This window comes from Heterodontus francisci, chromosome 20, assembly GCF_036365525.1.
Source record: "Heterodontus francisci isolate sHetFra1 chromosome 20, sHetFra1.hap1, whole genome shotgun sequence".
In the NCBI taxonomy this organism is placed as follows: Eukaryota; Metazoa; Chordata; class Chondrichthyes; order Heterodontiformes; family Heterodontidae; genus Heterodontus; species Heterodontus francisci.
Genome location: NC_090390.1, coordinates 59,137,961 through 59,165,331, shown reverse-complemented (window position 1 = coordinate 59,165,331; position 27,371 = coordinate 59,137,961). Strand labels below are relative to the sequence as shown.

General features: G+C 40.0%; 1 protein-coding gene across 33 annotated transcripts in view; it reads right to left on the bottom strand.

The window, feature by feature from the left end:
• LOC137380667 (fibroblast growth factor receptor 2-like) overlaps window positions 1–27,371 on the bottom strand; it is a 163,803-nt gene that overhangs the window by 29,432 nt on the left and 107,000 nt on the right. For 24 of the 33 annotated variants that reach the window (XM_068052870.1, XM_068052853.1, XM_068052855.1 and 21 more), the window contains 5 exons: window positions 24,929–25,098; window positions 19,479–19,605; window positions 7,780–7,970; window positions 7,110–7,260; window positions 4,469–4,671 (listed from right to left, as the gene is read on the bottom strand). In XM_068052870.1, the coding sequence (XP_067908971.1) occupies window positions 4,469–4,671; window positions 7,110–7,260; window positions 7,780–7,970; window positions 19,479–19,605; window positions 24,929–25,098 (842 nt within the window). Of the gene's footprint in view, window positions 1–4,468; window positions 4,672–6,252; window positions 6,398–7,068; window positions 7,261–7,779; window positions 7,971–19,478; window positions 19,606–24,928; window positions 25,099–27,371 lie in introns of all 33 variants that reach the window. The other 9 variants (XM_068052861.1, XM_068052867.1, XM_068052887.1 and 6 more) reach the window with 8 other exon arrangements.

The window sequence follows — 27,371 nt, the reverse complement described above, 5'->3', positions numbered from 1 at the left end:
TTTCTGTGTCCAGCCTGCAGTCCCAGCAGTGGTCACCGCTCCCAGTGGCGCAGCTGGGACTGAAAGCTGCTGGCACGCCGATTGGCCAGCAGCTCTTAGAGGCAGGATTTCCTGCCTCAGAGGAGTGGAAGGCCCGCCCAAGGCCAATTAAGGCCTGGAGAACGTATAAGGCCTGGAGAGCGTAAAATGCTGGCGTGGCTCCCCAGGCCCGGTGGAGGTGGGCTGACCCCTGAATATTTGACCAATGGGTGGGTCCTCCCGCCCAACATAAAATTCCAGCCCACAAGACTGCAAAAAAAAATCTAAAAAGCCTAGTTAAATGTCTACCAACTTCTGGCAGTACAATATTTCCCTTTCATGTGCTATAGCTAATCAAATACTACATTTAAAAAAATGAAAATTTCTCCAAACTGTACATCACTGGAAAGTCTTGAAGACTCATACAGATGAATGGAATAGTTGACAAATCAATTTTCAAGCAAATTGCTCCAAATCTAACAAGAGCATTGTTTAATTGGTGCAATTCTTGCAAATAAAGCCTGTTAACAATGCCAACACATTCCTTGCCTGCTACAGATTGTAATAAGAAACGGCCAAGGAAAAGTAGCAAATGTTACTTGAGTGTAAACTGCTTCTACTAATCAATGCTGCTGCTGACAACAGACACTCTCCCTCAGCTACCACTGAAAATATTGAGGCAGTTTCTTATGCCAACTTAATAAAATAGAACCAATTCTCACAAAAATGTATTCTAATATGCATCCTTAATGATGCCTACATTAAAAACAGCAATTAATTTACACTATTAAGACTGGATGAAAAGTTAAAGATATATAATTTGGGGTGACATCTGGCAGTTTGAAGTGACAGAATGGGGTCATGCATACATACGTAGAATTCCTTTGGTATTATCACATCCTGTCACTAGGGTTGCACCATGTGCAGCAAGTAGAGTTTAAGTCTTTAACTATTTATGGACTATAGAACCACATTTGTATCAAAAATGAAATATATATTCTCAGTCAATGTACAATGATCACCCTTTCCAATGATTAATTTTAATTTTTAATAGGAAGAAAAGAGAGAGATTTTAAAGTATGTATTATGAAAAATACTAAAGACATTCTGTACTCTCAGGTTCATGAGCATGGAGCTTATTTTAAAGCTTTATTTATAAAATACCATCTTAAAGATAGTCTCATGAGACCATTACAGTTTTACCATTTGCAAAAGAGACATACTGAGGCAGCCCACAGGCACAATTGTTAGTTTTGGTGCAAAATGACAGAGCTACATTTGCATTCTAGTCTTAATGAATGTTTACAATTATGCTCAACCACCGCCCTTCTCTCCCCTCTTTGGCACTGCTTGCTGTTTTTGGCCCCGCTGTCAGGAAAAGCACCAGTTTGGAAGAGAGATGCCCAGCTGACAGGATAGGATAGGAAACTGACATTGGTTCTATTATTGGTCACATTTCAGTAAAGCCTTACACCAGATTTCCATAGAGCAGCATTAGTGAAGGGCATGGAGATGTCCAAAATGACTGTATTGCAAATTAATTGCAGGATGTGGAAGTCAGCAAGACTTGAAAAAACAGGAAAAAAATGTTAAGGGTTTTCTTTAAGAGCTGCCTCTCACCACTTAGCCTTTCAACGCTTAGCAGATTTCTGCAACCCTCTTCTTTTCACCTGATAATTAGTCATTCTTCTGAATGCTGGCATCTTATACACTGCAGGAAAACAGTGATCACTTACTTTCATTTGAACCTTCTGGAGTTAATGGCCCTGATTTTAACTCCAAGCAGGTTTGAGCAGGTGTGAAGCAGGGCAAGTATGAAACTGCTGCAGAAATTAAGTCTACTTTGATTCCCAGCCCTCATTTAGATCCCACTGTTGGAAAATTGGTGCCTGCTCGACAGGATCAAGTTCCAGGGGTGTCCTGCATTCCGGAAAGGGGATTAAAGGAGGGTCGGGAGGAGTCTGGGGTAGATGAAGCCTAAATATTCCTTGCAAGGCCTGGAGCAGCACTCCTGCACATGCTGGTCCCACAAAGAAAAAAAAACTTTTCTTGGCGTCCTATTCTTCTCAACAGTTTCTGTTTGGCCTTCGCCTGGTGGGAAAGCTGCAGTGGCTTCCCACTCTGGCCTTGATTAAAATCAAAGGTGGGTGTCGATGATGCCACTGGGACCCGACATGCACATGTAAAGAAGTGACCCACCAGCTTTGGCTGGGTGTCCTTGCTGTCTCCTCAGAAGAGCAAGTTAAAATCCTGGATGGCAGTGTCCTTGTGGTTTTTAGGAAGCTAAGTAACCTGGGGAATTTTAACCACCCACCCTCTCAGTTTTCATCAGGAGGGTAGGATTAAGTCTGCCCCTCTATATTTTTTTGTTAACCTTCACAAACAAGAGATAATTCTGTTAATGACTGCAAATTTGCAGCCAATTTGCACACAGCAAGATCGCACAAACAGGAAAGAGATGAATAACCAGCAAATCTGTTTTTGATGTTGACTGAAGAGAGAAATCTTGGCCAGAATGTCATGCTTTTTGAATAGTATCATGAGATATTTAAGATCCATCTGAGCCACTGCACTCTGGTTTAACAGCTCACAAAGAATGGCACCTCCCAACAGTTACTCTTAGTATTGTGCTGGACTGCCTGTCAAAGATCAAATCTAGGAGTGGTATTCAACCCACAATCCCTGACCCAGACCTGAGGCAGTACTTCCAACTGAACCAAGTTAACACTTTAGTAAATTTTCTCCTGTGAACTGCAGTTCTTACCATTAGCTTATTTAAACAAAAGTCCCAAAATTCAGGGTCTTGGCATCTCTAGTTGCAAGTCTGGTGAAGCAGAACTCCCACCCAAGCAATTCATTCAATGCAGGGGTGTGGTGTGGTGGAGGGGGGTGGGGGGGGGGGGGGGGTTCAGAGCAAATCCTGCTAAAGGCAGAATGCCTGAATGCTTTACCAACATACAGCATTTTCAAACCATGGATCAAAAAGGAATGAGGAAGAGAACCTGAAATTTCTCAGAGGGTGATGATAAAAGTATGATTCTTGTCATTCAGGTCCCCACCTGCCAAAAATGAGGCATATTAATTTCACCACATGGACATTAACTTTCAAACTGTTGAAGTAAAGAAAGGACTTGTTTTTAAAAAATTGCCAGACCTTGGCTGGAAAGATATTTGCACATTAACAGACAGTGTTTGGAAGGACGAAGCAGCCTTTCCATGACACATTCAACGCACAATGGATTTTTGATCACCAGACGTTGAAGATGGGGGAGCTCGCATTCCAGGTTGACTGCTAAGATGGCCGAATACACAAACTGACATGGTCAAACCAGCTAGTCACATGACTAACCTGCTGGGCAACCTGAGTTGTTTGAATTTGTACGAACAGTTTCGGCCGAAAGCTCCTGGACTGAGAAAATCTCTCCTGGCTGGCTTGCCACAGCCTCTCCTGTCTGCCTGCTCCCATCTCTTTCTCGCGGAACTCTGAATCCATTGAAGACACATGAACCCCAGGAGAGAAAAGTCTCCGACAGCAAACAAGGTTTAAGAATAATACTGGGCCCCAATGAAAAGCAAGATCCACCTACAATGACGGGGCTGGATTTTACGTCGGGCAGATGGGAGCTGGCCACCAACGTAAAAGTCGGCGGCAAACCCGCTTCCGCCCAGCCCGGGATCCGTCTGGCATTTTATGGGTCCCCGGGCTTTATTTGTTCCGAGGCAAGACTTCCATCTGCTTGAGGGAGGAAGTCCCGCCTCATTGAGCGGCTGGCCAATCATTAGGAGCGGTGGCCACTGCTGGGACTGCAGCCCAGCTGAGGACATGGAGCCAGGAGTGCAGATAAGGTAGGGTTTCCTCACCGGGGTTTGGGGGGGTGGGGGTAAGGGGGGCATCCTTCAATCGGGCACCCTGCGCCTGATGGAGCCCACTACTGCAGGTCAGCATTTTGCACTGAGTGATAACATCCAAAACCTCTACCGAGGCGACAAGACAGTGAAGATTCTTCAACTTTCTTGCTGAACTTTTGATTCATAACTCTCAGCAGTATAATAGCTTAAAAATTAAGTTAATAAAAAAGTTCTATCCATCAGCAGGAAGAAGTTCAGAACAAAAATAAAAACATTCTCAATATTTTCTCACAATTACATGAAACATGGTAGTAACTTGAAACATCCATTTCTGTTGGTAAACATTATTTACCAAGTACTATTAAAATGCATTATTTCACAAAAACCTTAAAGAGGGGGAAGGAGGTTGGCATTAGAAATGTGAGCAAAGCCAGAAATTTGTTTAAAAAGATATACATTGTTTTGGTTGACAGTAGTGGAGGAGGAAAATTTACCACATTGTAGGATCACTTCTGAAATTTGACTTGGAAGTCTAGTAGTAATTTATAATAAAATGGCCACTAAGTTAAGTAAAGGTTTTTTGAACTCTTTATCTACTTTCTGTTACCTGTCTGCGCAGAGGGATGCGTTTGGTCAGCTTATGCACTGTTGGCTGGGCATTAAAATCTGGCTTCTTTGTTGTGTTCTTCATTCGGCAAATAATAACCGTCACCACCATACAAGCGATAACAAAAACACCAATGCAATAGATAGCTATTTCCAGATAGTCAGGAGAGGTCAACCCTTTTGGTTTGTCTTCAGGAACTGGATTACACGTGAAGAAACAATTGCGTCAGACATTAACATATGATAATATAACTGAAAAAGAAGTGAAAGGTGATTAACAGTTCTAATACTATACTTCATAACATTTTCAGTAAGAAAGAATTGAATGCTCCATAGATGGTTTCATGAGTAAAAGACGCTGCCAGTGTGGTACTAAGCTTTACACAACAGGAAAACCCCTGCTGCTTGCTGAGCTAGGTGACCACAGTTGGTGCTGTACTAGTTCACTTAGTTATGCACCTCTTAAAATCTAGATATAGAGAAACTGGTAGAGTCCTTTTGAATGAACATCTTGCAGCTCTCTTGGCTATTACAGAGGAGAAAACTGATAATGGCAATAAATAACAAAAAAGGAAATGCAAATAAAATGTATAAATAAAGAATAGAATCTTAAGGATTTCTTCACCTGAACATACTGTAAACATTTTTGTCCACGACTCCAGTTGCATTCATTTATGAATACTGATATTATATTTAAAAACTTTACATGCTCTGGTGCAAAGTACAAACCACTTACAGCCAAAGGTTAAAACTGAATTAGCTTTTGTTAAAATGATAAACACTGTTACAAAATTTCATGTATTTCACACAAGCAGAGTACACTTCAATATATTAGATGGTGCCTCAAATGTTATCATTACCTTACATCTAAAGCATAACATATTTAGCTTAATGAATGCTGTTCAAGCTTCTGCCATCCATAACAAATAGCATTGCCAAAAGCTAGCAAGCATTAAATGCCCACCGAAGGCTTTAAGATAAAACAAGAAGAAAACAAAACCAGAAACAGTCCCAGATTCCTAGTGAAAGCAAAGCTGCACAAAAGGTTTTCGCCTGATTGTCTTTGAAATTAGAGACTACAGGAAAGGTTTGTAGCAGTTTTTAAGAGACAATCATGTTATGTGGTGAAAAACCTCAACACTTCATTCAAATCAAACAGTGTGGTTACAGGTCACTTTCTCCAGGGAGAAAGGATTAGCTGTCATTGCAACCCGCAAATCTGATAACCACCATTGTTCAATAGAATTGAAGTTTTACAAGGGAATTACCAAGCAGGTGCATTGCGTTGAGGACGGATAATTGAGAAAGTTTTATCTGGGCTGCATTGTGTAGCGCCAACTTTCTTTCCCTGCCAATTATCAAGCAATCAGTTAAAACACCACTGATGACCATTTCTTAAGGAAGAGAAACAGCATCAGATTCAACATGCTCAGTAAGACTTTGCATGCCTTCTGTTGCAAATGAATCAAATGAATGCATGCAATCACTGAAGAAATAAAGCTGATTCATTGAGTGAATTCCCAAGAAATAACACTGCTCCATAACAGAAAGGGAACTGGCATCACAATGGCAAAAGGAGCAACCATCAGTGTGATTTACTCCTTAATTTTTTCCCAAATATATTATATATACACATATATATATATTATCTATAATAATGATACACAATTAAGATCTTAGGATTTTTGCATTACAATTCTATTGCCAGTTCCACTTCAGATCGCAGTGTCAATTTTGCAAAAGGGGAAAGATGAACCATTGAAGGAAAGCCATATGTACCTGACTCAACTGTCAACCATGCAGAGTGATGTGAAATCCCAATAGAATTACCAGCCAAGCATGTATATTCCCCAGCATCCTCAAAAGTTACATTCCGTAAATAGAGAACCTCAATTTCTTTGTCCGTGGTGTTAACACCGGCAGTCTAGAAGAAAAAGGGAAGCAAAAAACAAAAAAAAATACAGCAAGACAACATGAGATATTTGTGGACAGGGACAACAAACCAGTACTGCTGCTCAACAGCAGAGGTGGAGCAACCTGATGGAGTTATGTACTCCCTATCCACAACCCTTCATCCAAAGCTTGCTCCCAACTCCAAGCTTGTTTTATGGAATAATCAGATACCCATCACCATCTTTAACTCACCCTTCTAGGCATGCAATTTATCTCATGGAAAAATAGGCCCATAATAAGTTGTTTTCTTTATCCTATTTTTCTTAGAATAAAGGAAGCATGAAATGAAGGAAGGAGGTAAAGCACTTAAAAAGGGAAAAATGAATTGGAAATGTACTAATGGCTTAATAAAGAGGCACTGAAGTAAACAGATATAATTAGATATTGAGGAAGAAAAAAACTGCATAGGTGATGAACAAGACAGAATAAGTTTAACAGATGAAAATTTCAGCTGTAAAATACAGCATGGGATAGTTTGGCCACATATTGTGGGTATTTTTCCATGTCTAGCGTGCATCAAGTTGCATCATGGAAAGGAGGTTAAGGGACCATTAATAACCCAAAGCCCAAAGATCCCGTAAGTTGCTTGCAATCTTCCAAGCATCTCCCAGCATAAGTCAGCCGTTTCCTAAATTCATTTACCATGGGCACAGCTTTGTAATGTGTGTCCTGTAAAGTGTTACCTTTTGGGGAGAATTGAGCAACAGTGAGCCAAGCAGACTGATTGACAGCTCCAATATAATTGGAGACCTTACATATATATTCTCCACTGTCCGCCTCAGTCACATTGTACAGATTCAGCACTTCTGCATTGGAACTATTTATCCCCGAATGCTAGAACAAACCAATAACAGAAGATAACAATATAACCGCTGTTCTGGTATGAACAGAGATAATATCCCACCACCAGCATCAGTCCTCTATGCGAAATGACTTCATGAAATAAACAAACTATTTTCTCTACCAAAATGTTTAACAATCTTGTGATATGAAGGAAGAAAACAGAGTAAGCAATATCAAAAAATAACTAAACAGAGTGCCATGTATGAAGTGTTTATATCAGTTTTCTTCAGCATATTTTAAACAATTAAAATTCAAAATGAATTGCAATTGTCCATGAAATAGAAGGTAATACTTTTGAGGAAAAGCAATTCAATGAAAAAAAATATATACACATGCTTGAGATAAATCAGAATTAAGGTGTAGTGAAAATAAATTGGATATTTGAAAATGTTTGTACTTAAAAATGTAACTTAAATATGAATATTCCTTGCCCTTATCGATAATGAACATCACCCTTTCACAATTTTCATTATACACAAATATTCAGAAAGCCTTTTTGAATTCTCGAACCTTTAAGACATGGACGTAAGGGGCCCCATCTGGACCATATTTACTGCCATTCTTTTCAACGTGCTTCAGCCATTGTATATGGGGTTGGGCATCGCTGAACACTTTGCACACAAATTCCACATCACTCCCCACCAACACAGTTTTGTTAGCAGGTAACCCTGCTTGAAGGATAGGCCTGTGTGGTGACCGCTCTGAAATAAATTTGGAAATGAAAACTTAATTTGTATTGATACATACATGAATGCAACTAAATGCAGAATATTTTGATATTTCCCACCACTTTACATTCCGCTAATACCTTTAAAAAAAAAATTGCATGTTTGATAAAATGGAGCCCCCCCCCCCTCCCCTTTGACAGCGCCAAGTATGTTTTTGCAGAGAAGTTTTGCACTTTTAAATCAGATTTAATCTTCGTTGTTTTCATTGGAATTTTGTTGCACAGCATGACTGGTAAATTGACTGAGCATGATTGATGAGGATATTTAGTTACATAGATTTTTAATCACTTGAGAAAATCAGTTACATTAAAATATCTACAAATATAAAGATTTTATAGCAGCTAACTTCTTTGTGCTGTAGATAAATATAAAAGCTATCCATGTTGAGAAGAAATAGCTGCTTCAACTATTGCAAGGAGTTCAGTTCAAAATTATGCTCTGCTTCATGCGAATATAATTTCAAATATATAGGTAGTACTTAAATCTGTGGCTGGTTAATGAAGCTATTTCTTTTTGTTTTTCCATTACGTATGAAGCAACATCCTGCTTTAATAGCTATGAGGCTTGTAAAAAGTATCTAGTTTAAAAAGCACTGAAACTCCTTTAAACTTTGGAAAGAGACCACAGAGCAGCTACAGACCCCCAAAGAAAACACTGGAGTTACTAACAGAGCACGTTTAAGCATATATGAAGAACAAGCTTAGAAACATAAATGAGAACCAACACCACCATCTATGTTACTTTTATTAGCTTGCCAGCATTTCTAAATGGATGTTTTGAATTTGCTAACAGATTCTTTCACAAGCAAACATTTTGATTACATTGCAAAGAAATGGTGCCCCTGGTTAACAATGAGACCTTTGATACAGTCAAACATATTCGGCTGGATGCAGGGATCTACTGGGAATTAATTCACGGGGCAACCTTGTCCTGATAGAAGGCCACAGTTAGCTCATTTAAAGTGTGGTACAATCACTGAAATGTTCTCATTTCCACATTCATATATGTTGAAGGTTCACTTGAACCTCAAGTCAAGGACTTTGACTCCTATACTAAACAACCAAATAAAAGTAGTTTCCAGGTGCCTTCAGATTAATAGTGAGAAGCATTTTCACTTTTCTCAATTTTCTGAGCAAAATTATAAGCAGCCCTCAAATTAGTTCTCAGAATTCAGCTTTACTTACAAATTAGCATGTGTTTTGAAAACTATTTGAAGTAATTTAAACATACTGCATTCAATCATCTAGATATACAAGCTTTTTATCTAAACACAAGGTCTTACTATTGAATACTAACAGACTAAAGGTGATCATTTGAGTAGTATGAAAGACCAAGAAGTTTTCCTTTCTGAGAATGGCCATTAAAAACTATATTAACTAAGAATGACAATGAAGTGAACAACACCTGCACAGGTGTTGTCTGAAGATTAACTGGGAAATGAACGTTCAGTCACTCCTTCCCATCTCAAAAACAAAAAAATGAACACACAACAGTTGAAGCTGAGCATTGCGATTTGTTAACTATCGGTTACATTATTATATCCAACATCTAATTGCTAATGATTGGTGCAAATATGGAGAAGATCTGCAGACATGAGCATTTGACAGTCACTGAATTTCAGATTGAATATTATTTTCATCCAATATTCAAGTGCTGCATGTTATGAATCATAATCCACAAGAGGTGAACACTATTGTCATATCTTAACATATGTCATTACCAGTTTTAGCAACTGTCACTGATTTGTGCCAAAATAATTTCAGTTTGTTAATACAGCCGAATTTTATTTGAAACATTAGCAAATATGCACAGATTTTTAAGTTAAAGCTTGGAGTTTAAAATTTATTTGAACCAGACCTAGTAAAGTTTCTGTACTCACTTAGGAGACTTCCAGTTTCAGTTCAGCTATAGTAATCTACCCCTATTTGTTGCTCCTGAGATTTTGCATTTTGTAATATCATAAACATAAAGCTTTGATTTAAAAAACTTATGAAGAGTGCAGTTAGCACAATTCAAATAAATTCACTTAAAATTTTTCAAAGATGTAAAACTTAAAGCATATCTGTTACTCATTTGGAAATTTTACTTGCATTTCAAACAGCCCAATGTAAAAAAAAATCTAATTTACAAAAAATAGCGTTTAGGCAATTTAAAAATGAACACTTTTACAGCAATTCCTGGTGCCATAACTTCATGCGCCAGAGCTCTGGTGGGGATAAGTCTCCCCGGGAAAGTATTACATTTACAAAACAAAGGCTACAATTGTTTACCTAAGGATATGAGATATAGAGATAGAGCATTCTTCATTCCACTTTCCACAATTAAACATGCCTGCTGCTGACCGAGGCCATCAGAACACAAAAAAAAACCTCAGGGAAGAACTAAACTAATTCCATTGTGTTTGTTCAATGATGTGATAAGGTGAAGTTGAGAGTGACTGGTGTCGGGGGAGGGGTAAAGGATAAATGAGGCAGCTGGTTGGTACTAGGGTTGGCACTAATTAAGGTCATAGACCTGCAGCCAAATATCAACAAAAACTCTTGCCAGGTTCATGTCACTTTTGCTTGTCTTCTACAAACATAATTAAAAACTTGACACACTATATTACCCCCCACTCTCAAAATATTGGGAGTCAGAAATCTGTTTTGTAATATTGCAACATGCATAATGCAAGTCGATAAATTTATGTAGAATAATTAACTATTGGGCAGATTCAAGAATATCCAATTTTACAAGTTCTGAAAAAATTTAGGTAACATTTTTTCCATAACGAAATTGTCACCATAACGGGCGGCACAGTGGCGCAGTGGTTAGCACCGCAGCCTCACAGCTCCAGCAACCTGGGTTCAATTCTGGGTATTGCCTGTGCGGAGTTTGCAAGTTCTCCATGTGTCTGTGTGGGTTTTCGCCGGGTGCTCCGGTTTCCTCCCACCACCAAAGACTTGCAGGTTGCTAGGTAAATTGGCCATAAATTGCCCCTAGTATAGGTAGGTGGTAGGGGAGTATAGGAACAGGTGGGGATATGGTAGGAATATGGGATTAGTGTAGGATTAGTATAAATGGGTGGTTGATGGTCAGCACAGACTCGGTGGGCCGAAGGGCCTGTTTCAGTGCTGTATCTCTAAATAAAAAAACTGCACATCATATTCACAAAACAATTCAAAGAATGTGCCAAATGTCAACCTAAGAACTAGATTATTTAACAATTCATAGAATTTTATCTTAAAGCTGTTGGTCTGTTGTGACAAGTGAGAGACTATACCAAACATGATCTAACTACAATTTTAAAGGGGGTGCAAGAAGATAAAGACCTGGGGTTGTTGGTACACAAATCTTTGAAGGAGGCATGATAAGTCAATGAAGCAATTAAAAAAAACATATGGGATCCAGGGCTTTATAAATACATAGGGCTGAATTTTCAGGGCCCCCTGAAGTTGGGAACAGAGGCAAGGGGAGAGCTGAAAATACCAGTGGCAGGCAACGTGCCAATCTCAAGGTGACAGTCCTGGCACCCGCAATAATCACCACAGCAGGGGGAAGTCGGGATCCATCAACAGGATTAGATTAGAGATACAGCACTGAAACAGGCCCTTCGGCCCACCGAGTCTGTGCCGAACATCAACCACCCATTTATACTAATCCTACACTAATCCCATATTACTACCAAACATCCCCACCTGTCCCTATATTTCCCTACCACCTACCTATACTAGTGACAATTTATAATGGCCAATTTACCTATCAACCTGCAAGTCTTTTGGCTTGTGGGAGGAAACCGGAGCACCCGGAGAAAACCCACGCAGACACAGGGAGAACTTGCAAACTCCACACAGGCAGTACCCGGAATTGAACCCGGGTCCCTGCAGCTGTGAGGCTGCGGTGCTAACCACTGCGCCACTGTGCCGCCCTCAAGGGAGGGCGTCCACTCCCTCAATGTCCAACTGGTCTGCAACCACAACAAGAGCTTCCATGCATGCGCTCACTTTCCTGGCAGCGGACTTACTCCTTCATCCTCCGGCAGTCCATGCTGCCTCAGATCTTTATTCCATCACCCAAAGGATAGATCCTAGGTGGACAAGGGATATCCCTTGAAGATATGGCTACTCATGCCTCTACGAGAGCCCCAGCCAGAGGCACAGAGGCGATACAACCAATGCCACCTGCTCAGTAGGACAGCCATTGAGCAGGCCTTCAGGCTTCTGAAGATGCGATTCCTATGCCTGGACTGGTCGGGAGGTGCCCTCCAACACCTTCCTGCAAGGGTCTCGGTCATTGTGGTGGTCTACTGCACTCTCCACTACATCAAACCACCAGCCCAATTTGCTTTCCACCCAATTTTATTTTCTATTGAATAAAGGGGCTGCCAATTCACTATCACCCATTTCACACTACTGCCCAAGGAAAATTTATGCCCCATAGACTTCTAATTTTTTTTTCAACAGGATTGGGAGAAATGATTGATCACTTTAACCTAAAAACAGGGAAACCTAAACGCATAACAGGCAGTAGAGATCACATGCTGCCATTAGTTGGCTTCTGCCCATTTTTGGCTGGCTTGCCTACCTCTGTAATATCATCCAGCTGCACAATCCTCCAGGATAGCTCCGCTCCTCTAATTCTGGTCTCTTGTGCAACTTTGATTTTAAATTGTTCCACTACTGGTGGCTGTGCCTTTAATTCTGGAATTCCCTCCCTAAACCTCTTTAAGATGCTGCTTAAAACCTATCTCTGTGGCCAAGGTTTTGGTCATCTGCCCTAACATCTCCTTATGTGACTCAATGTCAAATCTTGCTTTATAATACTCCTGTGAAGCACCATGGAACATTTTATTACGTTGCTGCTGCTAAAGGTGCTATATAAATACAAGTTGTTGTTGCTATGCACAATACTGATCCGGTACAATCATCATTCTGATATGAAGGAAGTACACCTCTTAATGACTAATCTTTGAGTAGGTAGCAGGCAAGGAGAAGTTAATGGCCCAATCCGTAGTGCTGAGGGAGAAAGTGTAAAGAGGACTATGATTTAAAAAAAGATGGATACCACATTTTGGAGACTCCTGTCGGCTAGAAGATCATTTTGAGACACCATTAGGTCAAGCTGACCTGACTAATATTACATTCAGACATCATTAAAGAGTCTGGAACGTCTGTGGTCACACTAACCTGTACATGACTAATATTTGTGGTCATTTAAGTCATAAATAAAAATACAATTTTGCATCTTAACTACCATTCTCAAGGGATCTCAGCCCGCACAACTGTAACTAGTTAAGCAACATGCAACTTCTGACATCTTAATTTCTCTGGAGATTTTTTTTGTTAATAAATTTAATAAAAAAAGATTTTAGGGCAGGATACCCACAACTTAGTTCAGTTCATCTTTCCAGCATCTGAGACTAGTCCAAGTGACTGACTGAAATGGAGCCATTATTATGTCTGTCCTTGTTCCATACATGGCTGATAAAAACACAGCCTCAGAATTAGGATAGTGTAACTTTCCTTTGTTTTAAAAATAAATAAATAAAATTCAAGGAAGAAAATTTTAATTTTTTTTTACCCTAAGCTAATATCACAATAGTAATTTTACTGCAAATAAACTCAATGTTAACAAAATGATCAATTTAAATTGGTCTTTTAAAATGAATAGGTATAAAAAAGGCTCCTCTGTACCACACAATCTGCACTCTAGATGAGCTACGTGGACATTGGATAGACACATGGATGAAAATGGAATAGTGTAGGTCAGATGGTTTCACAGGTCGGCGCAACATCGAGGGCCGAAGGGCCTGTACTGCGCTGTAATGTTCTAAATTCTAAATCTAAATACTTCTACTTTCATGGAAAAGTGCACTGCACAGCAATAACATTCCAGAGAATTAAACCAAGCTAAATGCAAATAATCAATGTGACTTCAAGTTAAATTCACAAAGGCAGTGTGCGAAGTTTACCTTCACAACGTAAAGCCCAAGGCTTCAAAACAATATAAAGAAAGATGAGGCTGCATATACAGTGTATATTGTAAATCATTGAGGTTAGAAATAATGAGCTGAACTTTCATCAAAATGTGTCAACTCCCCTGCCTGCATTTCCAAATTACTATCCGTACATGAGCACGGCCCTTGTCAGGTAACATTAAAATAGAACAGCTCTCTGCAAGACAATTTGCATGATTATTTCTTATAGCTATGCAACCGGTGTAAATCATATACCTTCAGTTGTCAGTGGATTTAATAAAGACTCTTTATTCACCTCCCAACAAGCTGCCAGAGAGCAAGTTGTGGTGTAGATTCCTTGGTGCTTTGGCCCTAGTCTCTTCTTGTTTTAGGCTCCATGCTCTGAGGTAAATACATCAAATTCAGGCTCATTACTGTCAAGATTTAGTCAACAACTATATATTGGCCTGTCAAAATTGCATGTTGGGGCCATTCAGCAGCGGGTCATTCAGAAATCCCAGACACTAGCAATGTATAAATACAGGTATGTACATTTGCCTAAGAAAGTGCCCATTTCCCCCAATTCTCAAGTTTTAAGCATTCTCATGACAAAGTTATGGTAATGTTAAAACAATTCCCATCAGTACTAAGTTGAGATGTATCCATTTTTAATGAAAAAGGTGAACCAGCTATCTAAAACAGCAAACTCTGTTTAAAAGCAAAACCTTGCCTTATGGGATTAACTTTATAACAGGATGAAGTAAAACAGAGCTGACCTGAAAGTGGTTTTACACAAACGTCTATGCTACCTTGACTACTCATGTACATCAGCCTTTAATTAAAAAGGCCTTTGCAAATATAAACTCCACTTCATGCTATGGCAGATGCATGTTGATTTTTGAACTCACCCAATAAATGTGATAATTGAACATTTAAATGGAAAAAGCAAAAATGTTTTACTTTTTTTAAACTTATAAGGAAAATCAGATCTGTTCAATTCTTGGATTAAAGCCTTGCCTGCTTCAGCAATAAATACAAATAAGAGTTTTGAAGCATAATGACACCGATTTGATAATGCTTCTCAAATCAAATTATATGGTCTGTTCTTAGACTGGTGGCTAAAAAACAAAAAATTATTTTCCCTCTTACCAACCTTTCTCAATCTACTATCCCATTTACTGCTCATGGCTAAATTTCCTGTTCATCAAGAGCTAAATTATCCGCTTCCCCCAGAGGTGAAGCCGACTGTAAACCTGCAAGTGAGACAGTTGACAGCAGTCCTTCAGCTTCCCACTCTAATAGCCTCCAAATGACTCCTTGGAGAACAAGGATAGAAATACAATCTCTGCTGTTTTCATAGTACTTTAATGCCAAGGGCCTGCTGAGAACTACAAAATTAATAGTCACTTGGACAAATGCGGATTAATTAAGGAAAGCTGGCATGGATTTGTTAAGGGCAAATCGCGTGTAACTAGCTTGGGTTTTTGTGATGAGGTAACAGACAGGGTGGATAAGGGTAATGCAGTTGATGTGGTGTACAAGGACTTCCAAAAGGCATGACCACTCCGGCCATGTAAATCAGCTGCCGCCCTTCACGGCTCCATGCAGCAAATACCACATTCTGTCTGCTTTGTCCTCTCTAATGCCTTCACATCCTTCCTCAAGTGTGGTGCCCAAAAAGAGACACAATGGGCTGAATTTTACCAGCGGTGGCAAGCTTCAAAGATGGGAGGGGTAAAATTAAAAGTTTCTGATCTTTGGTCAGACAGGCAGAAACTGTTCCCATTGGTGGAAGGATTGCAAACCAGAGGACACCAATTTAAGGTGATTCATCAAACAAGAGGTTGTTCTGGAAGTTCCTAAATGGTGCACTAGCATCTGAAATGTATGCAAATATTGCTGCTTGTTAAACACAGTGGCGCAGTGGTTAGCACCGCAGCCTCACAGCTCCAGCGACCCGGGTTCAATTCTGGGTACTGCCTGTGTGGAGTTTGCAAGTTCTCCCTGTGTCTGCGTGAGTTTTCTCCAGGTGCTCCGGTTTCCTCCCACAAGCCAAAAGCCTTGCAGGTTGGTAGGTAAATTGGCCATTATAAATTGCCACTAGTATAGGTAGGTGGTAGGGAAATATAGGGACAGGTGAGGATGTGGTAGGAATATGGGATTAGTGTAGGATTAGTATAAATGGGTGGTTGATGGTCGGCACAGACTCGGTGGGCCGAAGGGCCTGTTTCAGTGCTGTATCTCTAAACATAAACAATTAGCTCAGCACTCCCATCAACACAAACTGAAATGTCATTGAGGAGAAATTAGTTCTACAGCTATACATTGCATCGCTTTCTAATTAAAAAGTTAAGAACCTTGCATCAAAACTGAAGAACATATTAACCATCATCATAACTTGGAGCCTGTGATCTCCATTTCATTTTGCTAAGTGTTTGAAGTTTGCTTTGAAATCTAGTTTTAACCTACAAGTGACACCTTCAATTTCCAGTAAGTGCTTGGTCTGTACACTTTTGGTACAAAGGAGATTTTAAACAACGCTTTGCATTGTGCCTGGATTAAAAAAAAAATTTAAAATATAAAACAACTGACCAGCAAATTAAAATCTCTACCAAAACAAACTGGTGAATTAAAATTTTTACATGGTGATTAGCAAAAAAAAAATTGAATTTTTTGAGCTTGAAGCTAGCAGTTCAAAAGTGATGTATGCATGAAGAATTGTTGTTCATTAAGTATTACGTCATCTAATCAAGGTTTGATTTTCTGTCAAAGACTATTTAAAACTTGGAATTTTAATAATTAAGCCAACAGCAAACATCAAAAATGACACGGCAGACAAAATAGCTTCAGGGGAGGGAGGGAAGTGAGATCAAACTTCTTTGACTAGATACCAGAACCATTCAAATTTTTAATAGATTTCTCTTTTATTCACTATTTTTAATGTTCCCTGGATTTGATCTCCCACTTGGCTGCTCAATAGCCTTCTACCAACGGCAGGCAGTTTTCAGACCGTTTCTAATGTGCAGACATCCCCCTGGCCATTACCAACGCCACCTTGTAATTCAGTAAGTTAACCTGCACCAAGTATACAATACCCCTCATCCAGAATTCTATTAGCCCACCCCCCACACCCTTTCTCATGTTAATAGATTGGCATTCCATTAACAGCCTGGAAAGAACCAAAGAAACTGTTGGGAGTGATGGTGAACTTGTAAACTGGTTGGGAGCTGAAATCAGCTACTGGACAGGCTTGTTCCTCAATTCTGAACAATTTACAACTTTGTTTGGATCAACAGTATAACTCTGCAAATCAGTTATCCAAGAGACTTCACCATATGGGAAAGTTGGCTGAACCATTGAGTTAATTGCCAATTCTGGTTAATTGTTCCATTTATCTGAAGTGTCATACAAATGTGGCAATCTTTTAGTTTTAGTTTAGGGATACAGCACTGAAACAGGCCCTTCGGCCCACCGAGTCTGTGCTGACCATTAACCACCCATTTATACTAATCCTACACTAATCCCATATTCCTACCACATCCCCACCTGTCCCTATACTCCCCTACCACCTACCTATACTAGGGACAATTCATAATGGCCAATTTACCTACCAACCTGCAAGGCTTTTGGCTTGTGGGAGGAAACCGGAGCACCCGGAGAAAACCCACGCAGACACAGGGAGAACTTGCAAACTCCACACAGGCAGTACCCGGAATCGAACCTGGGTCCCTGGAGCTGTGAGGCTGCGGTGCTAACCACTGCGCCACTGTATTAACATTATACATTTGGTGATATATCACATATTAAACTATCACCAAGCTTGTAGTCCTATTTGAAATGAATTTAACACAAATATGCTGAACCACAACCAGGACAGTTCCAAGGAATCAATAATTTAGTGTATGTAAAAGAAACAAGAAAACGAAATAAATAAAAGTTCACTTGAATGCCAATAAAGCTATTGTACATGGATTGTTTTGCCTAACACATGAATGATGGGCGTGCACTAGTTCAGAATGCCAGCACCATACTTTACAGTAATATTCAACTGGCAAATGCTCTCTGGTCAAGCAGTAAGAAACAAAACTGGACAGATTCAATTAATATTGCCAGACGACGTCAGCAATTTCATAGCCTGCGATGTTAATTCTGAAAACTTTCAGTATGTTACACACTGTTTTTGCGAATCAAAGAGATTCATATTTAATGGAATAAGTTTAAGTGCTTGCAGTCTTGCAATCTACTGAACATGGTTCCTGGACTGAAAAAAGATACTTTACATAATGTTTCAGTTTAAGTCACCATTTTAAAAGAGCAGGCACAAGGTATAAAAGGAGTTAAGAGATTAATTAGATACTGTTAGTTAAAGTAGCTGACTGAGACTGTTAGAGTAGAAAAGGCCATCTAATCAAAGATACTTTTCTAAAAAAAATTATGAATAACGTCTACAAATAAAGCTTTGTTTACCTTTGCAATCTAGTTGCAACTCCTCTCCATGCAGATTTTACTTTTTAAAAAACCCACGTCAGCAACGTTTCAGTTTATATATGTATATCAAAAAATACATGTGTATATATATATATATATATATATATATATATATATATATATATATATATATATATATATATATATAGAGAGAGAGAGAGACAGAACAGGCTATCAGGTTTAATTTCTTTTCAATGAAATCCTGATCATGATAAAGGATTTAATTGCGCAGCTTTCATGTTGCTCTTGAATACACTGGCCACAGGCAAGCTGTATCAAACACTGCCATTGAAAATGACTTATTTCTGCTCAGAACTATTCTATTTATGGTTTCTCTTCCATGGATAAATGCACATTGTGAAGTCATTATTTGGCAGAGTGACAACTGTTTACATATCTCACAAAGGTGTCCCATAACAGCAATTGTTGAACCCATAAATTATGCTTTGGAAAAAAAGAAAAAGGTTATTGTTTGGTTGCTTTGTGCAAAGCCACTATAAATCTCTGCTTGTGATAATCATTTTTTTTAAACTGTGTAATTTTCCAGCACTAGGTAACCGCCTTGCACTTCACTACCTTTTCTGTTGAGTGATGCATTCCTTTCTCCCTTCTAAATGGACCATATACAACATGGAAAAACACAGCTGAAAACATGGCAACTAATTGAACAACTAAAAAAAGCTTAGCTCTGGTGATTTTTTCTTGTTTATAAAAAAATAGCTGTAATGTGAACCCAATGGCACTTTTTGGTCAAAGAAAAGCTGCACATAAAAGAAAAGCTCATATTTTCTACCAATCACAACAAAAGAAAAAAATTCAGGCATTGTGCAGACCGTATATATGTTACAACTAAAATACGTTTTATATTTTGTTAGGCTCTTGTGTAATCATAAGCATTACACAGGCATTCTGCTGTCACATTTTAACTTTGAACCCTGTGCTGAATAATTCTTTCATATACTATATTGACAAAACAATATTACTTTACATCAAAGCTGCCACAGATTCTTACGTTCAACAACATCATCTTCATGTTTGGCGATTAAATGTCAACTTACCGACTACATCTAGGTGATATGTATGATTTATGGACCCATAGGGATTTTCTATCACACATGTATAGTTCCCCTTATCGGATGGAACAGCACTTTCCATAATAAGGCTCCAGTGTTGAGGCCGAATCTGCTGGAAACAGAATGAGTTTTGCTTCAGAGAGCCATAATTACACAGAATTTTAACCCAAAAAAATGAGTGCATTTTATTCAGAGTTTAGGGACAGGATTTTCGGGCCCCGCTGGGGGCAAGAGCAGAAGCAGAAGGGCCTAAAAATACTGGAACCGGCTAGCTTGCCGGTTTCCTTACCCTGTTCCCACCACTGGCCACTTTTGCCAACAAGTGTTTAGGGCCAGCAAGGGTACCCGACCTCCACCCACTCCCCCACCCCCACACATGATAGGTAGCCATTTAGGCTCGTTAAGAGCCTTGTTAAGTCCACATAAAGGAAACCAATTGGGATTTTAGTTTCCCACACTGGCAGGGGCTAGTTTAGCAGGCTGGGGAGGGCAGCACCCCAGGCAGGTGTCAAGGCCTTTCCTGCCTGCCTGGGTGCAACAGCAGCCACATATCCCCCGTAGAGGAGCTCCCTCCCCACAGTGGCGGCCTGGCTGCAAAACCATTTTTTAATTAAACTTTAAAAAATTTGGCGAGAGGGCAATTCCATGTCAAAGCACCCACTCTCCAACATGCTTGCCAACACCTGCTGCTCTTCTCAAGCTGCAAGGCCTCAGATTGGCCTTCCAGCTTTGAGAGCCCGCAGACCACCCTTAATTGGAGGTGAACCTGCCTCCATGCCAATTAAGGGGCCTCTTCCATCGAAATCCCAAATCCAAATGAGTGGAGGTGGGGGGTGGGCGGGAGCGGTCAGAACTTGAAACACTGCTGACTTCCGTTTCTACTCCTCTACGGAAAATCCAGCCCTAAGTATCTGTACAACTAAATTTCAGAAGTTATCTCAGGTGTTCTGTTGCCTAAACTTATACCTCATCTTGGCCTCCAGGAATATATTGTTGGAGGTATTGAATGCATGGATATCACTAGAACGTATTTTTCCAATAGCAAGCAATTTTCAGCCCAATGGGCTGTAACTGAAGAAGATACTACAGAGTACCCATTGTATAGTGATGCTTCTGTGCTTTAGTTGCTCATTAGTCCTTATTATAGGGTTTTGGAGCATATAACCTCAATAATAGGCAACAATTCAGGTTGGTTAGAAATTATCACTCTATCTTACTTCCCTACTTTTGCTTTAAACTGATTGAAATACATACATACCAGAAAAGTCAGGAGTATTTTCATTTCAGCTTAAGAATGAGTACAGGAATAGTATAAACTATACACTTCTGGAAAAGCTGGTTATATTATCTTGTGTGTGTGACTGAAGTACAAATGTACACAATTTAAATAATTCTCACACCGTTGTATCCAAAGTTGCACAATGGTCAATATAGAAAGTGCTGATGTGTAATTTGGGGTGGGGGGGGGGGGTGGGGGGTGGGGGTGGAGTTAAGCATATTAATTATTATGCATATATACTTCAAACAGTTTCAAGTGCAAAGATTCAGGAGCTGTGATTGAGATGAGTGAGTAGAATGCCTTGTTGTAGCAAAGCACATCATATGTGTGGGTAGAAAGCATTGTGACAGAGCACTGCATGGGCAGAGTACAGCATTGTGCTTGGAGGTAGCATTACCCATGCTAAAGCAGCACATTGTGTGTTTTCATATGTTTAAGAGGCCGGAAATGTGACAAAATAGGCAGATGTCAGTACTTCATTTCATAAACTTTTCAAATAAATGCACTTAAAATGGAAGCCATCTTTTCTGACCAATATTCAAGATGGGAGATGAGTTGTCAATATGACCAGGACAGATTGACTGATCTGGAAATTAACAAGGATATGAGTTCTTTGTTCTAGTTGCAAAGTGAACTGCAGTCAAGGCATTAATGGGCACTCAGAATTTAGATTACACATCCGGATTAGCATATATTAAGTGAGGCTCGCAACCTAGTCAGGCAGGAACCTGAGCCACCTAAAAAAAAAAGTCAAGATAGCAGTGGATGAAAACTGAGCAGGAATGGGATGAATACCTTTTCACAGCTACTGTCACTGCATGTCCACCCATTTCCACTGGGCAGGTTAAGTAAAAATTCCTCTTCACAAGAGCAAAGATACCACTGCATAGTGGTATTTGTCCAATAAACCACTCTCGCAGCAAATGAGACAAGGGGGCTGAGTTTTCATGCTGAGGTGGAGGCAGGTTTGAAGGTGGGTGAGACGACAATTTCTCGTTACTGGCTGGCATGCTGGTCTGCTGGCATGTTCCTGCCTCCGACCTATTTTCAGGGAGGCGGCATCTGGGGTAACAGCTACATGCCCGCCAGTTGTTGGTATGCCAGTTCAGCCAATTAAGTGCCAATTGGGGGCACTCTTCTCACACTGTCTGGATTTTTGAGGGGCCAGACGTCCTCCCCACCTCCCAATGTGGCTGCAGCCAATAGATGGAATGGTGGCAGTCTCCTGGTGGAAAACCAGTGTGGACCAGAGGTGAAGCCTGCAAAATGAGCACAGCTGCGTCTGCAGGGCATCATGTGGAGGGGTTCTCCCTCTGCAATGATGGCCTGGCAGCTTCGGCCACAGTATAAGTTGTACAATTTACAAGTCTTCAAGGGTGCCGCTACCTTGAGATGTCCTCACGGTCTTCCACCTACAGCAGCAGTGCCCACCTTGCCATGTGGAGCTGCCAGCCACCCGGAGCCTCAGGCACGCCAATTGGCCCTCCCGGCGGCAGAGCCTGCCCACCATCCTTAATTTTATGGGGCTCCTGGAAGAGGCCTCTTAATTGGCCAACTCCTCGAAAATCTCCTCCAGGGTCTTGCCACGGCCACTTCTGGGTTCTCGCGCCTTAATTCAGCCCAGCGTTGGGATCCGGACAATGCCACTAAAATTCAACCCAAGGTGATCGTCGTGAGGAAAGAGGGAAGTGGGCCCGAATAAACTAAACATCTAGTATAATACAGCACAACAAGTATGCAGTTTTGCTCATTTCAGATTTTGTGTCAGCCTCAGTGAAAGAAATTAAAATCAAACAATTGTCCTTAATCCTATATCAGACTAAGTGCAAGACCACATGGCAACGTCAACAACTGCACCTTTTTTCACGACCATTTCACATTTTGTTGATAAACTTTATGGTAAAAACATGTAGCAGGAGAAAAGGCTGAACTTTTGTTTTCCACACAATGTCTCATTCATAGTGTGAGGTCCACTCTGTCAGCTTCTCATTATGTGAAAACAATTTTCAAAGTGTTGAGAGATAGGGACCAAACTGCCACAACTACACAGCGATATCTCCAGAAATGAAAGGTTCCTTTTCATCTTGAATGATGTACTACGTGTGAGTTTTAGATACCAAATTCCAATTTAGATTCAAACCCATAGGGACTTTAAGAACCAAAGACCCTTCATACACAGTTTGTACAAGAAATACTTCACACCACTGTTCCCTTATAACAATACAGACCAATTTTAGTTTGTACAGGCCAGACTAAACATCATCTGTGATTCTCTCATGTATAGTAGTTTGACACCTAGTGCCCTCCTTTTATTTGATTTATGATTGACTTGACACTTGCTGTTGAGTGACTGAACCCATCTTGCACAGAGAACACTCGGCAGATGCTATGCCCTGTACTCCAGCAGTTTTAAACTGAATGTACTGAAATGCAAATAACCTCCATCTGTTTTTGTAAATAAAGTTTCTTATTTTGTATTGTTTACATTGGTGACATGTGAAAATCTCAAGTGCAGTATTGTTTCCAGGAATCCATCTTAATCCAAACAGTTCTGGCACACATACAAATGTGGCATAGATCATGAATTCTAACGCTAACACGTCCACATTGTACAAACAGTATGGTCCGGATACTTCACTAAGAGGTACTGGTAGTATCATAGCTACAGTAAACCCCATTTCATATGACTCAATTGACCAGTGACTCTTCATATTCTACACTGCATCGCTTCTCACAGAAATATATAAATTATTGCTTGTGACTCTCATAATTGAAGATTGCTATATTAGAAACACAGGAGAATTTTCAACTTTGGCAGGGCCAAAAATTGGGAGGTAGCGGATCAGCTGCCTGCTATAAACCCTCTGCCTGACTTGCCTTTCCATTCCATCCAATGTGAAATCAGACAAGGTGTATAAAGGCAGCTGATATATTACTGACAGTTTTCTTCCCCCACTTCCACTACCTTGCAGTCGAAGCATTATTTAGAAGCCCATTATACTCAGCTGTCTATTGCAGGACGGGATCTGCAGAGTGCAATGATCAAATCTGCGGCTGTATTTCAGCCCAGGTTGGCTATGGGAGCCTTACATTCGGTGTCAGTAAGCTGACATTGGGGCGGGTTACGGACAAAAATTGAACTCTAAGGAAATGATGTTCAATCTCTGCCTGAAATGGACACAAAGTCAGAGAAGCAGCTATCTAACCAACCCACTCTTGCCAGCTTCATTTAAATGCCTCAGGTGGGCTGACACTGATTTTGTAGTAACGGTTGGCGCAGTTTTCATCTGCTGCAGCCAATTTTTCAGGTGAGAAACGGGTGGCCAGCTATAACAATGGCTCCCAATTATTCCAATGTGCTCCCATCCTCACCCTATATAAACTTCAGCTCACCTAAAATTCTGCTGTCTGTATCTTATCACGCCCATCGCTCCTGTTTCAACCCACTGCAAGCTTGGAAATTTAATATTTTTATCTGTGTGTTCTAATCTCTCTGTGGCCTCGCCTCACCACCTTCTCCATTTCTCAGTACAATTGTGCATCCTTTTCCCTTTCACCACATCATTGGCAGCCATGCTTTCAGCCGCCTCAGTCTCACAGACTCAAACATCTGCTACGGAAATCTCCATCTCTCCACCTCCCTTTTCACCTTTAAAGGCTCTTCTTGAAACAGTACTTTGACCAAACCTTTGCTCACCCCTCCTAATTCCTCCTTCTTTGACTCAGCGCTCATTTCCGTTACATCCGGTAAAGCATCCACATTAAAAGGCACTTTATAACTGCAAGTTGCTGTTGTACATGGGCAAAATACCAACACAATTGTCCACTTTAATTAAATGGCAAAGGGCTGTGAGTACAAGTGTAAATCTGCACTGTCCCACTGCTTCTGCCAAGTGCAACAACCGCTGCACTGAATTCAGCCAAGTCACATACACCACAAACTTCTACCAACATACTGATTCCCCAGATGGTTTGTGACGTGTAATAAGTTGCTGTAGTAATTTTCAAGATTTTGTTTTGCCCACTGAACTGCATAAGCTGCCAGGTTATAAAGATCCTTCAGGGAAGTTGAGAGCTGGTACTCATTTTTCAGTTTGGTGGTTGCTGTATATTTATACAGGTTGTGATATTATGAAATGGAGAAAAAAGCCCTTACCTTATATGAACCCATTCGATCTTCTGGTTTGAACTCATGGCCATTTTTTAACCATCGCATAGTTGGCTTCGGGTTCCCTGCTGTTGGACAGCGGAACTTTACGGTATTGGCTGCTGGGACAGCATGCAACTGCTTTTCCATCTTATTAGGTTGAGTCCAGTATGGGGGACCTGTTACAAACAAGCACCATGTGTATTTAATGCAACTTAAACCAAATCTTTTTTGTAGCTAATGACACATCATTCAAGCATGGCAGGTTGGGGAGTGGGGGGCAAAAGGACAGATATTCAAGCAGATTGAAACAAATGATATTGGCAGATGCCAGAAGCCCGAGGCACAAATCAGGAAGCTAGAAACATGTTCAGGTTTCATTTAAATGTTATTAGCAAGCGGCAGGCACCAAATCAGTGGTTTGCTGCAGCACAAACATCTGGCCTCTACACAGACCTGGCCAACAGGTAGAACTTGGAGCGAGAATGGGCCAAAGATGTGTGTGGGATCAGGAGCAGCATGAATAATGGCGTCTCTGCAAAATTCTTGATAAAATAAAAGGACTGCAGGTTAGGCCGCTTAATGTCTGGAAACACAGACTAGGGTATACTTTGCAAGCTTCACCCATTTGTACATAGGACTTCAGATTGCCGGTTTTGGACAGGAGTGCTGACTGCCCATTTAAAAACTTGCTTGAAAGTTGAATCAGGTGGGAAAATAGGCATCCAAGATCTCTGCCAGATTGTCCTCTGTTGGCTGCCTGTCTTTACATCAAGACGGGGCAGTTGGAAGTTGAAAATACCAGCCCACTCCCAACCAAAGATGATCAGAATCAACAGGATGTGACTTCAATATACTTTTGCTATAACAAAGTTTGCTGAAATCAACTTACAAAACTAAAGTAGCTGAGTTTCCTGAAGTTTATCAAGTAAAAGTATCACAGTACGTCTATAACTAACATTTTTGCGATAAGGGCCAAAGAAGAATTAATGAAAAAATCATTTACTGATTAGATTTAAGCAAGGCCAGGAAAGTATTTTTCCTTCTCCTAGAAAGGAAGCAGTAGCTTGTTACCTGTTTCAAGTTTATTTTTCCCTCTGCATCTTTGGGAATAAAGGATGTAAAAAAAAAAGATATTTCAGGTTTTGCTAGAAGCAAACCTCAAGGTACAGAATTGCATTAATGATTTTTGGAAGAAAACTATTTTCCATTGATGTGCACATTTCAAGCAGTTTGAAATGAGATTCTACAGCTGTGCCAAGATTGAACATGCTCCAGAGTAATGAGGAATGCATTCAAAATACAGACCTAGAAATTGGTTGCAAATTCAATACCTCCAAACACACAAATGAATGAACTCCTAACACTAGAAGACCGTACACATCTAGACATCTTTTGTAAAAGTAACGCCAATAACATTTTACTTTTACTCACTTTACCGTTTGAGCTCCCTGTAAGTTTCTGGGCTTTAGTGATCCCCTTTTATTATAATACGTATGTTACACAGCTTATTAATCCATTTTGTATTCAAGAACAACAGTGAAACTCTCCATCTTGAAACCCACACAAAAACAACTCCCTCATGTTCATTCATGATTTGCAAAACTAAGAAAAAAAAAATCAGGAGAACTCAAATATGTGCTTGTCTTTATAAACAGAAAATATAGTTTGTTTGTACATTTGTTTTAATTTACGTGAAATCCCATTTCTAACTGCAACCCATACTTCCTGAAATAAATCAAACTAATGTGAAATTAAAAAAAAATAATTGGCTTAAACTTGACCTTATTCCATTTCCTTTTTGGGCCTCTTCCTACACTCCCTTGCTACAATGACAGTTTCCATTCTACAGTATTTTCACCATTGGCAATGAATCTAGACTAGACCGCCATCATAAATGGCCCAAACTTTTGACATTTTTCTGATTTATACCTTCCATGGCTTTTGTGTTACTCTGGGGGAAACTCAGCAAAGGTCAGCACTAGCATAAGACATTATTAGTTATTCATTTTGAAGATAACTCAAACACTACCTCTCCTTAATATTCTTGTAATTGTTGGAAGTTACAGAAAAGCTTACAAACAATTTAAACCAACAACATGATTACAGGCCATCCAGTTTCAATAGTAGCTAATGGGGAAAACGGTAACTATCGGTTTTCGTGATCCTGTAATGTTAGTAGGTCACACCCAACCAAAGACGATCAGAATCAACAGGATGCGACTTCAATATACTTTTGCTATTACAAAGTTTGCTGAAATCAACTTACAAAACTAAAATAGATGAGTTTCCTGAAGTTTATCAAGTAAAAGCATCATTGTACGTCTATAACTAGCATTTTTGCGATAAGGACCAAAGAAGAATTAATGAAAAAATCAGTTACTGATTAGATTTAAGCAAGGCCAGGAAAGTAACTAATTTTTAAATTGTTAACTGGTGAGTAATTCATCTA